The sequence below is a fragment of the Coniosporium apollinis genome, assembly GCF_000281105.1.
Source record: "Coniosporium apollinis CBS 100218 chromosome Unknown supercont1.29, whole genome shotgun sequence".
In the NCBI taxonomy this organism is placed as follows: domain Eukaryota; kingdom Fungi; phylum Ascomycota; class Dothideomycetes; genus Coniosporium; species Coniosporium apollinis.
In genome coordinates this window covers 47288-61678 of record NW_006913291.1, presented here as the reverse complement: position 1 = coordinate 61678, position 14391 = coordinate 47288, and the positions used below count along the sequence as shown (strand labels likewise).

General features: G+C 53.2%; 6 protein-coding genes across 6 annotated transcripts; all 6 read left to right on the top strand.

Annotated features, from left to right (window-relative positions):
• Positions 1-1308: 1308 nt before the first annotated feature.
• Positions 1309-1975, top strand: W97_05900 (uncharacterized protein; the record flags this gene model as incomplete). Its single annotated transcript, XM_007783781.1, has 2 exons — positions 1309-1372; positions 1629-1975. The coding sequence occupies 2 exons, from the start codon at positions 1309-1311 to the stop codon at positions 1973-1975; spliced, it is 411 nt and encodes a 136-aa protein (XP_007781971.1).
• A 751-nt stretch (positions 1976-2726) lies between these two features.
• W97_05899 (uncharacterized protein) lies at positions 2727-3341 on the top strand (the record flags this gene model as incomplete). Its single annotated transcript, XM_007783780.1, has 1 exon — positions 2727-3341. The coding sequence occupies one exon, from the start codon at positions 2727-2729 to the stop codon at positions 3339-3341; it is 615 nt and encodes a 204-aa protein (XP_007781970.1).
• A 639-nt stretch (positions 3342-3980) lies between these two features.
• W97_05898 (uncharacterized protein) lies at positions 3981-4352 on the top strand (the record flags this gene model as incomplete). Its single annotated transcript, XM_007783779.1, has 1 exon — positions 3981-4352. The coding sequence occupies one exon, from the start codon at positions 3981-3983 to the stop codon at positions 4350-4352; it is 372 nt and encodes a 123-aa protein (XP_007781969.1).
• A 530-nt stretch (positions 4353-4882) lies between these two features.
• Positions 4883-9004, top strand: W97_05897 (uncharacterized protein; the record flags this gene model as incomplete). The annotated part of the gene is made up of 10 exons (XM_007783778.1): positions 4883-5252; positions 5339-5555; positions 5614-6631; positions 6678-6845; positions 6896-6972; positions 7023-7407; positions 7458-7757; positions 7806-7915; positions 7969-8303; positions 8349-9004. 10 exons carry the CDS (start codon positions 4883-4885, stop codon positions 9002-9004), a joined length of 3636 nt encoding a protein of 1211 aa, XP_007781968.1.
• A 433-nt stretch (positions 9005-9437) lies between these two features.
• Positions 9438-10421, top strand: W97_05896 (uncharacterized protein; the record flags this gene model as incomplete). Its single annotated transcript, XM_007783777.1, has 1 exon — positions 9438-10421. The coding sequence occupies one exon, from the start codon at positions 9438-9440 to the stop codon at positions 10419-10421; it is 984 nt and encodes a 327-aa protein (XP_007781967.1).
• Positions 10422-13172: 2751 nt separating this feature from the next.
• On the top strand, positions 13173-13835 carry W97_05895 (uncharacterized protein; the record flags this gene model as incomplete). Its single annotated transcript, XM_007783776.1, has 1 exon — positions 13173-13835. The coding sequence occupies one exon, from the start codon at positions 13173-13175 to the stop codon at positions 13833-13835; it is 663 nt and encodes a 220-aa protein (XP_007781966.1).
• Positions 13836-14391: the final 556 nt, after the last annotated feature.

Genomic DNA, 14391 nt, shown 5'->3' with positions numbered 1-14391 from the left:
GGTCGGTGAAATCTTCAGCTGCCTCTTCACACATGCGACTCAATAAGAGCGACGCCTATCCCGGGAGCTGGCGCATCTTTACGACCTCAGCGGCACGGTTTTACGCGCCGTTTGACATTGGTGGAGGAGCATTCAGTCGTTCTCGATCTCTCTGCAGCTTCGACACCACACAGCATGGGCCATCAAGTCCAGCACGATCACTCCTTTCTTGAATATTTCTCCACTGTACTTCTATTGTTTATGGGATAGAACGGGCGGCGTCTCGATAGATGGATCGTTTCACGACAGCGGGGTCATTGGCTTTAGAAGGTGTTCCTGGTTTTACGGCCGGCACACCGGGCGCACTCGTTAGATGGACTGGCGACAATTTCTGTATCTCTCCGTTGTCGAAGCGCTCGCTCGGGTTAGGGATGGAAGGCGTTTTAGAAGTTGGTCATGATTGTAGGCTACTTGTATCGTAGAGGAGGGTGCTGCTGTTTATGATATGCACCGTGGTGGAGATTACCCCAATTATGCACATGGCGATCATCGTGCGTCTATCGGATGCGTCCACCAATTGCTTCAGTGTGCGACACCCGAATCTTACTTCAGGCCTGCTCTTGCTGTTCACTGTTCGCAATATGGCGCTTCCGGTTGCGACTGCTCTGATCAATCTTAACAGCGGGGTGATGGGGGAGACCGCAGCGATTCGTGCTCAGTTCAGACAGGCTTCCGGCGGGCGACGTCTCCACGGACGACGGAGCAACAACTTCGAGCACTCCTCAGCCTCCGACCAGGACGGAGCAGTTGAACTGTTTACACTGACCGCCGCTCCCAAGTTCGCGTCCCTTGATTCCACGCGACACATCGCTCTCTCTTCGCTGCAACCGAACTGGCGCGAGCAATGAGGGCGCCGCTAACCAAGGCCGCCCACGCCAAGGCAGGACTTTGTATCTGTTACGTTATGCGTCACCCTCTCAATGAAAGCTCGCGGACTCTCCACCTCTGGGCACCAGCAAGGCGTGCTAACTAGTCTCCCACGTGCAGGCAACCCAAGGAATGGAAACCAAAATGATCACGTTGACCACCTGAAAAACACGCCCCTCAACCAGCCACGCCCTGCATGCGGCGACGGAGGCCTTGAATATCATGGACTGACTTGGCCCTGTCCTGCACTTCTTTGTTGTAGTCTTGCCCTCGCGAGAACACTCGCCGCAAACACGGTTCCTTATCGGAGTTGAACCTCTCTGAGCTTGGTCGATTTTCATCTCTGCGACAGCCACCACCGTAAGGATCCAAGTTAGAGGCCCAACGACCTCAATCGACAACATGTCGGAATCGCGTCCCTCCGAATCCCTTGGCCGCATCATGTCTCATGGTCGCGGAGGTGCAGGTAAGCTTCCCAACTGTACAGTCGTTACATGGCGGTAGTGTGAGTCAAGAGTGCTGCGCGGAGCTTGCGTGCAAAGTGGATGCGCGCGTTCACGAGCCTTGAAGGCGTCACCGTCTCCTGCATCAGCAGCTCTTCAGAGCTACATCTTGGTTCCCTGGCATAGCGATCCGGCCCGGCAGCGCATGACTAGATGATTTCCTACCTCGCTGGCGTTCAGTGGAGGAGAGCCTCAGTCACTGACCAGTCGCTCGCACAGGTAACATCGCCAAACCGCGTCGCGAAAGCTTCACCACCCCCGAAGACCTCGTCACTCCGACCCTCAAGTCGGACCACTACACCACTGGCCGCGGCGGCACCGGTAACATTGCCAAGAACGATCCGCAACGTCCCGAAGTCGCGAGAGCCGCTCAAGACGTGGAAGCTCCAGTGCAGCGCGAGCCGGAGGGGGTGTTCCATTACGGACGGGGCGGTGCGGCGAACGTGACGAAGCCGAGCGAGGAACAGCGACGGTCGCGGGAGGCTAAGAGGGAGAAGAGCCCTGAGGAAGGCAAGGGCTTGATGGAGAAGGGGAAGGAGTTCTTTGGGAAGCTTGGGAAGAAGTGAGCGGGCAGATCTCTTCTGTGCAAGCTGGTGGCAGCTTGATTCTTCCTCGGTCTTTCAGCGTTATGATACCTTGGCTACGATGGGAGTTTTCTGGGGTTCGTCTAGCGGTCGGCTCTTCTAAAAGTGCTCGGTTTCAGTAATCAGTTTAATATGAGTTGCATTGGAGCAGCCATGTAGCGGTTCAGTCTGCCCCTTGTTGGCTTCTCAGTGCATCGCTGCCTACTCTATTGCACGAAAATCCACTTGGCGCAACGTGTCTGAGGACTGGATGGTGGTTGACGAAGGTCAGTGACGAGCATCAAAAGCCCGTAAAAAGGTGCTGTGAATCGGCTTTTTATGCGACACCGCAATGCGAACTGCCCTATGGCTCGACGGCGACCTGCATAGCCCAATCTTGGTTCCAGTTGTCATTCCCTTGATCTATCCGCAACCTGAAAAGAGCCCTCTCCGATCATGACCTCGCACTGCATGAACCCGCATGCGCCCCCAGTCACTTGCTGGGGACCGTCAGCCGGCGCTTTTGACCACCCGAAGTCATGCTCCGTGGCTCCCTCGCTCGCTCACTCAACAGTTGCGCCGCGCCTCTAGCTTACTGAGGACTACATCTTAGCCAGGTATTGTACTCATCTTCAACCAACATCTAATCCACAACACCTTTTTCCAAGTACCAGAAAGCCTTCGTTGCCCGACTAGAACTCTTACATTCCCTCCCACCGCTTCCCGTCAGGCAAAAGTGTGCCACCCATCTTCCATGTGCCTCATCAAAGTCCGAGAAGACCGAGAGGAAGACGTCGTAGTCCCCGCGCGCATACGCCACCGCTCGCCCTCCCCATCATCGCGCCGACGCTCAACCCGAGTTTCGCGAACAGTGATACAAGAGCATCGCCCGTCACGCGTCTCTGTGATCGCTGTGCCAGCTCAGCCTCCTCCACTCCTCGTACCGGCGCCCGCACCCGCGCCCGTCTTCGTCAAACCACCTACTCCGCCACCTGTATTCGTAGTCCCTCCTCCACCGCCCGCTCCTGCGCTGCAGCCGCAGCCGCAGCCGCAGTACGTACATGTTAGTCCGGCCAGCAGTGTGACGAGCCACTCTGATCGTGGATCGTACTATCGCGAGCGGGAGTATCGAAGAGAGCGGAGGGCATACTCGCCCGCGCCGTCGAGTAGCCACGGAGACAGGTACGAATATCGGTATATCAATGCGCCACAGCCGCCGCCCGAGCCGCGTTATGTGAGGCGCGAACGAAGCAGGAGCAGAGACAGAAGAAGCTATCACGACGCGGAGCCCGAGTATAGGACCACCAGGGAGAGAGTCATCATCCACAACAGTAACGATCCGCGGAGGAGAAGTCATGACTATCGATGAGGCCGTTTGTGTTTCGCTATCTGGATAGTTTTGGCTGTCATATTTGAAACAGCCTTGTTTGCATTGCATTGCATTGCGCGGCGGGTGGTCGTACCACAACGATCAGGCTCAATTGGAGGTGTTCTCGTCGTGGGTCCCGGCGTCTGGACTCTTAATGACGAGTGGTTTGCACTGGTTGCATAGTGGCATATTTGTTTTCGCGCATACCCGTATATCATGGCTATCTGCTTTCCTTCTGCTCTCAAGCCCATGCTCTGTTCAGGATCAATAAAGTTCTGCTTACGACCATCAGCCAGCGCCTTGCATCCGTCGCGTGGATATATCCCGGGCGCCGGAGCTGACGGTCGTGTCATGATCTCTGGAGCACCTCCCAACCACGATTCTGGCTCCGCTCCAGTTCCCTTTGAGCCGCTGCCTTTATGTATGAAGCATACTATTGTTCTCTCAAAGAGTCTTTCACGTATTGTCTTTGACGGCATTGACAGAGCTCAGCTTGTCCTCCAAAGGCCATCAACACAATAGCCTATCATCGTGCCTAGCGCTTTGTTCCCCAATATTAATTTATAGCACCGCTTCTCTGCATTTTCATTTCAGAGATCTATAGCATCAACCCCACACATCAGCCCTCCACAAATAGTTATGCAGCTCCTCACTCCCCTCACCCTCCTCGCTCTCAGCGCGCACTCCGTCCTCAGCCTCCCGCAAGCCTGCACCGCCAAAAACCCCTGCATAAAGCCTAAAGGCAAAGTCGAGCTTAAATTCGTCAGCAAGAATCTCGGTGGCTTCAACTACAACGTCAAGATCGACAAATATACTTCCATCTATTTCGACATGAAAAAGAAGGATGCTGGCCCCATCAGAACGGTTTGTATGCCGGACAATCCGTTGTACGGTCGGCTTAAGTGCAAGTTCAAGGGTGAATTCGTAGACGAGCTCCCGGGTGCGCTCACGAAGGGGCAGTGCCTGCACCCGAATATGGTGGTGATGGGCGTTAAGTGTACTGTAGGCTGAATGCAGACAGGCAGGTCCTGATGCGTTCCGCTGATTGTAGAAGATGTCGCCGCGGTATCCTTGCACGTCGCGGAGAAACTCTTTTGACCAAGCCATAGAAGTGCGAAGAGTTCAGGTCGGAGAGAGTATAGCATGTTCAGTACACGTGTATGATAATCTAGTAGTACGAGTAGCTTTGAAGAAAATGTTTATCCTGTAACAGCTCCTATTTGAGCAGGCCCCATCACCTGATGCAAGATCAATCAAGAGGTGACCTCGATGGCTTCAATGGCTCAGTCTTCGAGTGCGTGAAGCGAAATGGTCGCAGATACCTCATCTTACAGCCCATGATTGCCAAGTTTATTTATAGGGACCGCAGGGCCGTAGGGCTGTTCCGGACTCGGAACATCACCGCTCAGCGGATCTGACGAACTGTACCTTCAGGCTGACACCTTGCATTTACCTTTCAACACCCACGAAGGATGAATTCAGTCGCCGAACCCTGCGCAAGGACGACCACTCCCCCGCGATTTCTGCGGTGAAGCAGGATAATGTCTATCCGAGTGCTGATCAAGGACCAGCCACAAAAGGCCATTGCGCTAGCAACGTCCACGCATGTTCTGATATTTCGACATAGTCCCGCATCTACACCTGAGCCAGTTAGTAACAGCTCTCGCAATGCATCTCAAGTCTCATTGTCAAGCACGTCCGCAGTCCCACCGCGATGTATGGTGGAATTCTCTGCCTTGGAGGTGGCCGAGCTGAGTGACTTCCGCTCCTTGAGTACACTGTCTGTGCATGGCACACTGGGTCTAATCACCGTTAATAACGACGTGTTCCTGTGCGTGGTGAGCGGCACTTCCAAGGTTGCCACTGTCAGGCCCGGGGAAACCATTCAGAGGATATTGGCTGTCGAGTTCCGTGAGTTTGTCTATGCGTCCAATCTGCTGCTGCTGCTAGTGCTGCTGCCAGTACTTGCCCTGTTCAAGAGCTGAGACATCGATCAGATTGCTTGAGTAGTTCCGATTACGACAACCTGCTAAACGACGAGATCAATCCGTATCCTACGGACACCATTGATGATGAAGGCTTTGAGCATGGGTATGGCCACGGCCGCCGGGAGCATCTCCTGGAGCATCCGTGTCTGGCTCTGAAGAAGCTGCTGAGTAGCGGAACCTTCTATTACAGTGCCGAGTTCGACGTGACAAGGAGGCTCCAGAATAGGTGAGTTCAAGCATTCAGAACATACACTGTGGACTGGTGCTGACAATGTCCTTGTAAGATCTTCCGATGCAGTCACAGTGTCAATCGACAGTCTGGATGCCGGTTTCCTCTGGAACTCGTACATGATACAGCCGCTCGTTGACTTCCGGTCCCGGCTTCATCAACACGACAGGGATGCGCTTGATTCATCACGGATCTTGACGTCCGCGATCCGGGGGTTCGCCCTCACCATCGCGGTTCCAGCCTCATCGTCTCCGGCACGGACAAATCGAATAGGGCTACCGTCAAACCTGACCCTCATTTCGCGTCTCTCATGTCGCCGAGCAGGGACAAGATTTAACGCTCGAGGCATTGACGATGATGGCAACGTAGCGAACTTCGTCGAAAGTGAAACAGTCTTTTGGACGCCTTCTGGCCTCTGCTTCTCCTACGTGCAGGTACGGGGTAGCGTTCCCCTATTCTGGGAGCAGACAGCCGGTCTCCTACCGGGGCAGCAGAAAATTTCTATCACGCGTTCGCCTGAAGCGAACCAGCCCGCTTTTGATAAGCACTTCGACCGCCTTGCGGTAAGCTACGGTGCTGTTCACGTCGTGAACCTGCTCAGCAATGAAAAGCCGGGCGAGCTCGAGCTCTCCACCAGATATCGCTACCATGTGGAGCACAGCTCACTGAACTTCGGCGAAAAGGATGACACGGCGGGGCATGAGCTCCTCAAAATGACGGACTACGACTTCCACGCAGAAACTCGAGGACCAGGTGGCTATGAAGCGGCAAGCATGATCGTGCGGTACATCCAGGACTCTGCGGAGGGGTTCGCCTACTACCTTCAGGAAGTGATCGAGGACTATCCAAAGACTGGACAAGGCGGCGATGAGCAAGTCATTCGAAAGCCTGTCACGATATTGCAGCAAGAAGGCGTCTTCCGGGTCAACTGTCTGGACTGCCTGGATCGAACAAACCTAGTCCAGACCATCATCTCGAGGCTGGCGCTTGAAAGTTGCCTCGACCACCGAGGGGAGCGGGGGAATTCCGACTTCTGGATCAGGCATGGAAGCTTGTGGGCTGATAATGGAGATGTGAGTGTACGATCTTGTTCAACGTGCAGTCACTAAGACCTGTCAGGCATTGTCCAGAATCTATGCCGGCACTGGGGCCCTCAAGTCATCGTTCACGAGGCATGGAAAGATGTCACTAGCTGGCGCATTGGCGGATGCGCGAAAGAGTGCCACTCGTATGTACATCAATAACTTTGCGGACAAGGGCCGCCAGAACACAATTGACATGCTCCTGGTAAACGCTCCGCTGATTGGCTATTTTGCTATGAGCTCACACACCTCTAGGGACGGCTTGTTGGTCAAGCACCAGTTCACTTGTATGATCCAATCAATGATTATGTTACAAGCGAGCTTGTTAAACGGTATGTGGTTCGCTTCTGGTAATGCCGATGTATGCTGACTGGCGCGAAAGTGCAGCGGAGTACTCATCTTCGGAGACGATAAATATATGGACAGGAACCTTCAACCTCAATGGCCGCACGGATGGCATCCACGAAGACCTCTCATCGTGGCTATGCCCATCTGTGGGTGCTTCGCAAGAGTTTCCAGAGCTTGTCGCGGTCGGCTTCCAAGAAATTGTCGAGCTCAGCCCTCAGCAGATCATGTCAACTGATCCAGCACGGCGCCAGGCCTGGGAATCCGCTGTTAAGAAGACATTGAATCTCAACGCACAGAAGCATAGTCACGAAGAATACGTCCTGCTTCGAGGTGGCCAGCTTGTGGGAGCATCACTCTCCATATTCGTAAAGGCCAGCGTACTCGGCTCCATTAAGAACGTCGAAGGCAGCCTGAAAAAGGTGAGTATGCGCTTACTCTAGTCCCTCTAGCTGGCTAACATCACGTCCAGACAGGCATGTCTGGGATGGCGGGGAATAAAGGCGCTGTGGCTATCCGAATGGAATACGCGAACACATCTCTGTGTTTCGTGACAGCGCATCTCGCGGCCGGCTTTGCCAATTACGATGAGCGTAACCGAGATTACCACACAATCAGTCACGGCTTAAGATTCCAGAGAAATCAGTCCATCGATGACCACGATGCCGTAATCTGGCTTGGCGACTTCAACTACCGCATTGGACTCAACAACGAGAAGGTCCGGAAGTTGGCCGAAATTGGAGACTTCGAAAGACTATATGAGAACGATCAGGTATTGTCCAGGAGAATGTTTGAACAGACCATTGGCTAACCGTGTCAGCTCAACATCCAAATGGTTGCTGGCTTGACCTTTCCGTATTATGCCGAAGCAAGGATTACCTTCCCGCCGACGTACAGATATGACCTTGGAACAGACCGCTATGATACTTCGTGAGTGACAAGACTTGAACCACAGCCGTAAAAATTGCCTAACAATATCACAGGGAGAAAGCCCGTATACCGGCGTGGTGCGACCGCATCCTTCGGAAGGGCAGCAACTTGCGTCAGATAAAATACAGCAGCGCCCCATTACGGTTTTCGGACCATCGACCTGTCTATGCCAGCTTCCTGTGCGAAATCAGCACGATAGACGAGAAGAAGAGAGACGAGCTACGTAGCCAGATGTATCGGCAACGGCGCGGTGCTGTCGCGGATATCACCGCCAACGGCGGAACCGACGACGAAGACGAGGACGACCTCATTGGCTATGACTCGATCGAGCCGGGGTTGCCACCCGCGAGCTCCGATCGTCGAAAATGGTGGTTAGACAGCGGTAAGGGTGATGTTGTTTACATGTAGAGTGGTATGAGCTTATAAGGTACAGGCCTTCCGGCCCGCTCGAAGATCCATCCGCCTGGGGACAACCTCGTTGTCAACCCAAATCGCCCCTCGAATCCATTTACACCCACCAACGAGCCAGACTGGGTGCATGTTCAACATCCTAACGGCACATCTGATGGAGTTCGCCGCGCTCAAACCATAGCTTCGAGGCCAGAGCAGCAGTCACGCCAGCCCGCAGCTCGCAAATTGCCGCCCCCCTTTGATCCTTCGCAGACCTCGCCACACCGGTCTTCACAAGACTTTGATGGACAGAAAGACGAGCGTGTTCCCGTTGTTCGCTCCCTGTCTCGCGCTTCTACCGCCTCGATGCCCAACAGTCTGAATCGTAAACCGGCTCCTCCAGTGCCAAAGAAACCGACGCTGTTAAGCAAAGCTGGACCATCAGTTGCAGGGCAAGCAAGTCCAACATCGCGCCAACTGACCGCTACATCTAGCTCGCCAGCGAGAGAACCAGCCTCAACGCCTCCGCGTCGATCCGCAGCGCTCCGGAAGCCTATACCGCAGTCTTTATCTGGACCAGAACTAGCGGATGCCGGACCACCACTGCCGCCACGACGGACTACGGAACAGCTAATGGACGATAATGATGAAGCTGCAGTGGATGGGTTGAAAGGCTGGGAGGTGCTAAAGCCATCATGACAACTGGTGCAAGGCGTGGAAGTATGGATTATCGCCACCCTTGTGAAGCTGTCTTACTCTTTTCATTAACGGGTTTGCGAAGACAAGCTCTTCTTGCGACAAGTGGTCAAGGGGGCAGGCGGCATGAGATCCCCAAGCCGCATTCCTATACCGCATGCGGCAACCAGACAGCATTCCAACCATCACGCGATCGCAGACGCAACCATCGGGCCGGAGACGGAGCTGTATTGGCTTCGTCACTGCTTCCGTTTACAACCAGCGGCTACGTTAGAGATACGAGATGGCCGGTTTCATAGCACCAGTCATCACACGCCCTTCTAAAGTATGAAAGCCTCTCTTGTGTACGACGTAAATAGTAAGACCTTTATATCTTCTGCACTAGCGAGTTGCATTTCCTGCCGCAACGCCTTTCAAGCACCTGAATATCGTCAGCATGGAGCATCAGCGTCGTGAAACGCATCACGGCGCTAGAGATGGGCCTCTCCTTGGCCTCAAAGGCGGCTGTGTCCGACTCCCACGCTGGGTCCTCTTCCTCCGAGCGCTTCAGCTTCTCTTCGCAGTCATCATCATCGGCCTAGTCTCTTACTCGCTCTCCATCCACGACGGCAGCTATGTGAAGCCCCCTTCCTCCACAAACACACCCTCCGCTCCACCTCCGCACCACCCACCATCTTTTTTTCCAACCGTCTTCAACTCCAGCTCGAAGCAGACCTACGCAGAGCTAGAGAAACGAGTCACTGACGGCACACAGATCCGCCCCGCACTCATCCCGACCCTGATCATCGCCATCCTCACCATCATTCCCATTCTGTCACTGACAACGGTTCTCGCGCCATCGCTTCGCGGCTTCCACGATGCCCGCGCCGCCCTGCTGGCAGACGGCACCGCTACGCTCTTCTGGCTTGCCTCCTTCACAGCCTTAGCCTGCTACGAACGCATCTACTACAACGCCTACGACATTGGCGACTACTACCGCCGCAAGCGGAATTTAGTTTACGACAAGTACTCCGGCTACGCGCGCTACGAAGACGTCCACTACATGAAGGCGAAGAGGGTGTGGAAGACCGGCGCCGCGGCGGCGTGGTTCGGCGGCATCGAGTTTCTCCTGTTTTCGATAACGACGCTGGTTTTTGTGTATTGTTATCATCACTATCTTGCTGGTACTAGTGCGCCAGGCCTAGGCAGTAGGGGTGCGGGAGATGCGGAAGCGCTGCCTCGGTCCGCTGCACCGGGCATTGCGGCGCCAGCGACGGTGCCGGCGGGAACGGCGACTGCTCCTCACTCTGCGCCTAGAGCTGCGCCTGAGCAGGAAACTGTAGTGATGGAGACTGTGCCGGAGAGCACGAAAGAGGAGTCGGAGAGTGCTAATTCGCCTCATCCTGTTCAGCCCCCATCTCCGGACCAGGAGAGATGTTGACGCGGAACTCGCTGGTCTAGACAGCAAGTCAATCCAAGATCTCGATTGGCGCCACCCGGCCTTCAGGTGGAAGCCGTGAGTGGTGGATCGGATGGTTCGCAAGCCCGCCAGCTGAGGAAGATTGGAGTACCTCTGGATCTGTAGACACTATTCGCGGTGGGGCGTTTGGTTGACGTAATATTATTTCAGCCACTAGAGGTCGCAAAATGACAAGTCGTGCGCATAAATGGCCTCACAACATCTATGGGCATACCAGCACGAATACTCTGAACATTAAGTTAAAACTCCACAACATGGTCTAAAAAGCTACGTCAAACTTAGAAACTTACCTCAAATACCTTGACTTCAAGTTAGCTATGTAATTATGAATAATTTTAATAAGATGGTGTAACGAAATATCAGGTTTCTATGTTTGCGGTGAGGCTTTTTATGCGCACGACTTGCTTGTCCGAAGACCGATTATCTGCAGGGTTGCGGTCGCTTGTGGCTTTGTTGATCCGTGCCGGGAATGTGCACAAACTCCCTTGCTCGCGTGGAGCCAACGAATCTCCAGGTGGCTAATTATACGAAGACGTAGATAGCGGCACAGCGACCCACACCCGGGTAGTGCAGCGTACTCGTCTCTTGGTTTATTGGTGCCTCGTCAGCGCGAGGAGTGGTTGCGATTCCCATACAAGGGTAGCACTGCAGAACTCCCTGACTAGGAATAGCGGCACAGCGACCCATAACCGGGTAGTGCGGCGTCCTTCCCCTGGGGTATTGTCAGCGCGAGGAGTGGTTGCGATTCCCATACAAGGGTAGCACTGCAGAACTCCCTGACTAGGAATAGCGGCACAGCGACCCATAACCGGGTAGTGCGGCGTCCTTCCCCTGGGGTATTGTCAGCGCGAGGAGTGGTGTCTATTCCCATACAAGGGTAGCACTGCAGAACTCCCTGACTAGGAATAGCGGCACAGCGACCCATAACCGGGTAGTGCGGCATACTTCCCCTGGGGAGTAGTGGTGTCTATTCCCACACAAGGGTAGCACTGCAGAACTCCCTAGAACAGCGGCACAGCGACCTATAACCGGGTAGTGCAGCGTACTCTCTCCAGGCACCTGTTAGCGCGAGTAGTGGTGTCTATTCCCGTACAAGGGTAGCATCATAGAGCTCCGTAACACCTTATTGAGTAGCTGCATACTACGCCAGACACGGCTGGTGCAGCATACTCGCTTAAGATAGTAATACAGAGTCTGTCGAAGAGATAGATAGTATTACAGAGTCCTGAGTGGGAGACAAAGTCCTACTGCCGCACCTCCTCGTGGTGTCTCCTGGTAATGCCTTCCTACTCTAGCAAGTATTGGAGGTAGCTAGGCGGCGAGGCAATGGGTGGAGCCGTATAATATTCCAGATGTATGTATCTTTCCTGACAACCTACTGTAGTCCGCTAATAGTCTATCAGACGAAGGAACGTTCGTGTAGTCCGGAGCCTCACGCGTAATAATCCCCTTCGCGCGAGCACATCGACATCGACGCCAAGCTACAGTGCCAATTAATCTTCTTCGATAGGCTTTGGGTCTCCGTTACTCCAGCGATTGCCGCGCCAACTGCCAGCCTCATTAGTCCACAACAACGCGCACGTATGTGGTGGGAAATGGCGATAACAATAGATGAGCATGGGAAGCTTCGTTTTGGGCGTCCGGTGTTGGAGACTCTAGGCTAGGGAGAGTACAACTGTAGGGGTAGAAGGGCGTTAGCTATGAATTGGCAATAAGAGGTTCTTTGTGTGTACGTGGGGCGTTGATGCGAGAGGCACGGAGAGGTTCTTTGTAGGCGTGAGATATTAATGTAAAAGAGGACGCCAGGGAAAAGTGTCCTTACAGAGTGAGGGTCAGCGGATGGTTAGAAAGATGACAAGATCACAATCGCATTAACGCGGTTAGCACGTGCCTCTGCTCGTGCTTCATCAGTCCTTTAAGGATATAGCTTCGTCTTGCCACTTCGCCTTCTTAGTCTTTATTGTTCTTACAGCAGCCTTCGTTGTCAACACTCTGCTATTGTCAGCATTTTGTCATTGTCTCCACACCGTCCGCGGCTTCATCCTTCGCACGCCCTTCACCCGCCCTTCACCCGCCCTTCACCCGCCCTTCACCGCAAATACGCAAGATTAGTTCGTCTCGCTTTCAGCGTCGCTGACGCCTTTAGCTATAATGGATCCAACACAACCACAATATCATAGTCTCCGTAACGGAGCTCCTAAAGCCACAGCTATATAGTACATGAACAACAAGGAACCGTTCGGGAGCTTTACCGCAGAGTACCTGTATACTAGGTTCAACATCACGGTTGGGTAGTACTACGCTATATATAAGCGCATAAAGGCACTCCTAAAGGATAATAATCTCTATAAGATGAACTTCTATTAGTATAGTGCAAGATAAAAGACGTTTTATATCTTTAAGACCCTATAGGCCGAGTTCCCTTTCCTCCGCGATATTTAGTACGAAGCTAGCGCTATAAACCCTACTCCAACCACCCGTAGTAATAAGTCTAGTAGTACTAGCACGACTTTCGATCTAGACCCTACACACACTAAGGCTAGAGCTACTACGCGCACTAAGGCTAGCGATACCTAAGCCACTAGTAGTATTTCTACTAGATCTTCCGTACGCATTTAGGCTGGAGGTCTTGCGCGTAATAAGGCTAGTAGTGCTTAAGATATCAGCGCTAACCCCACTCTAGCTCCCGTATAGGATGAGGTAGAAGCTCCTATGCGCGATAAGTCAAATGAGGCTAGGGATACTACCACAACTCCAACTACAGCTCCCGTACAGGACGAGGCTGGCGCTTCCACACGCGATGGGGCTGGGGTAGGATCAAACCCGCAGGCGTCTACGCACATACTCATAGTCAACCGAGCCCCACAAGACGATGATATTCCAGGATGGTGGAAGGAGCACGCCCTTCGGGGCTGGATCACAGCTACAGCTGAACGGATGCGGAGTCATCCAGATCAGCTTCAGCCAGCTACGCCACATAGCAGGAAGCGGCTCAAGAAGTTCCCGGACACGCCAACAAAGCGCCTAAAGACCGAGCCGCTACCGCTGCGATTTTGCACGTTGAGCGTTCGCGGTATCAACGGAGACATCACATTAGTGCAGGTTAAGGACCTGGTGAAGAAAGAATTCCTTCCAGTTAATGGAGCTGAAGACCTAAACGATAAGGACCTCGAGCTGGAGCTTCTTCATGCGCAACTAGCTAAGGAAGGTGTCTTCGATATTGAGAAGCAGCGACTTATCTATATCACTAAGGGGCTAGATGGAGATCGGGATGTTGCGATTCGTGCGGTAAGGGGCCTTAGGACAGCTGTTGTTACGATGCGCAAGGCTGGAGATTCTGTTATTAGTGGGATCCAAGTGAGGGACATTGTGTAGAGTGGGAAGACTATTGGGGACTGTTGGGAACGGCACGCAGAACAAAAAGACTGCAGGAAGTAAGAGGAGAAAGTTTTGACTTGTAGTACGGTTCATTTTGGAGGGATGCACATGAACTAGTGGTGTTGCTACACGCAGAATGGGTCCCGATTTTATAGGCCCTAAGATAGAAGCCGTAATAAATTGAATGCCGCCTCTCTATTCCGCACGCTTAATCTCTACTTTGTCTATAACGCATAGCGCCCCACTCCGCAGCCTACACAGCTTGTCGATATGCTCCTCCAGTAGGTTGCGTATAAGCGGATCTAGTAAGTTGGCGAACTGAGGGCAAGATCCTTTTTAGAGGGCCTCCTAAGGTGTTGCAAATCGCGTTCCGTTCGACATTCGAAGGTCTCGCTATAGAGATACTAATTAAAAAGCAAGTTATCATTCTATTCGAGAAGCTCGTTCTAGAATAGTATAAGAATGTAGTTAATAGATAGTAGAGCGGACCCTTACCTCAACTATTCTAGTCCTATGCATGTAGGGACTCCATACAGATACTAATCGCTAGCAC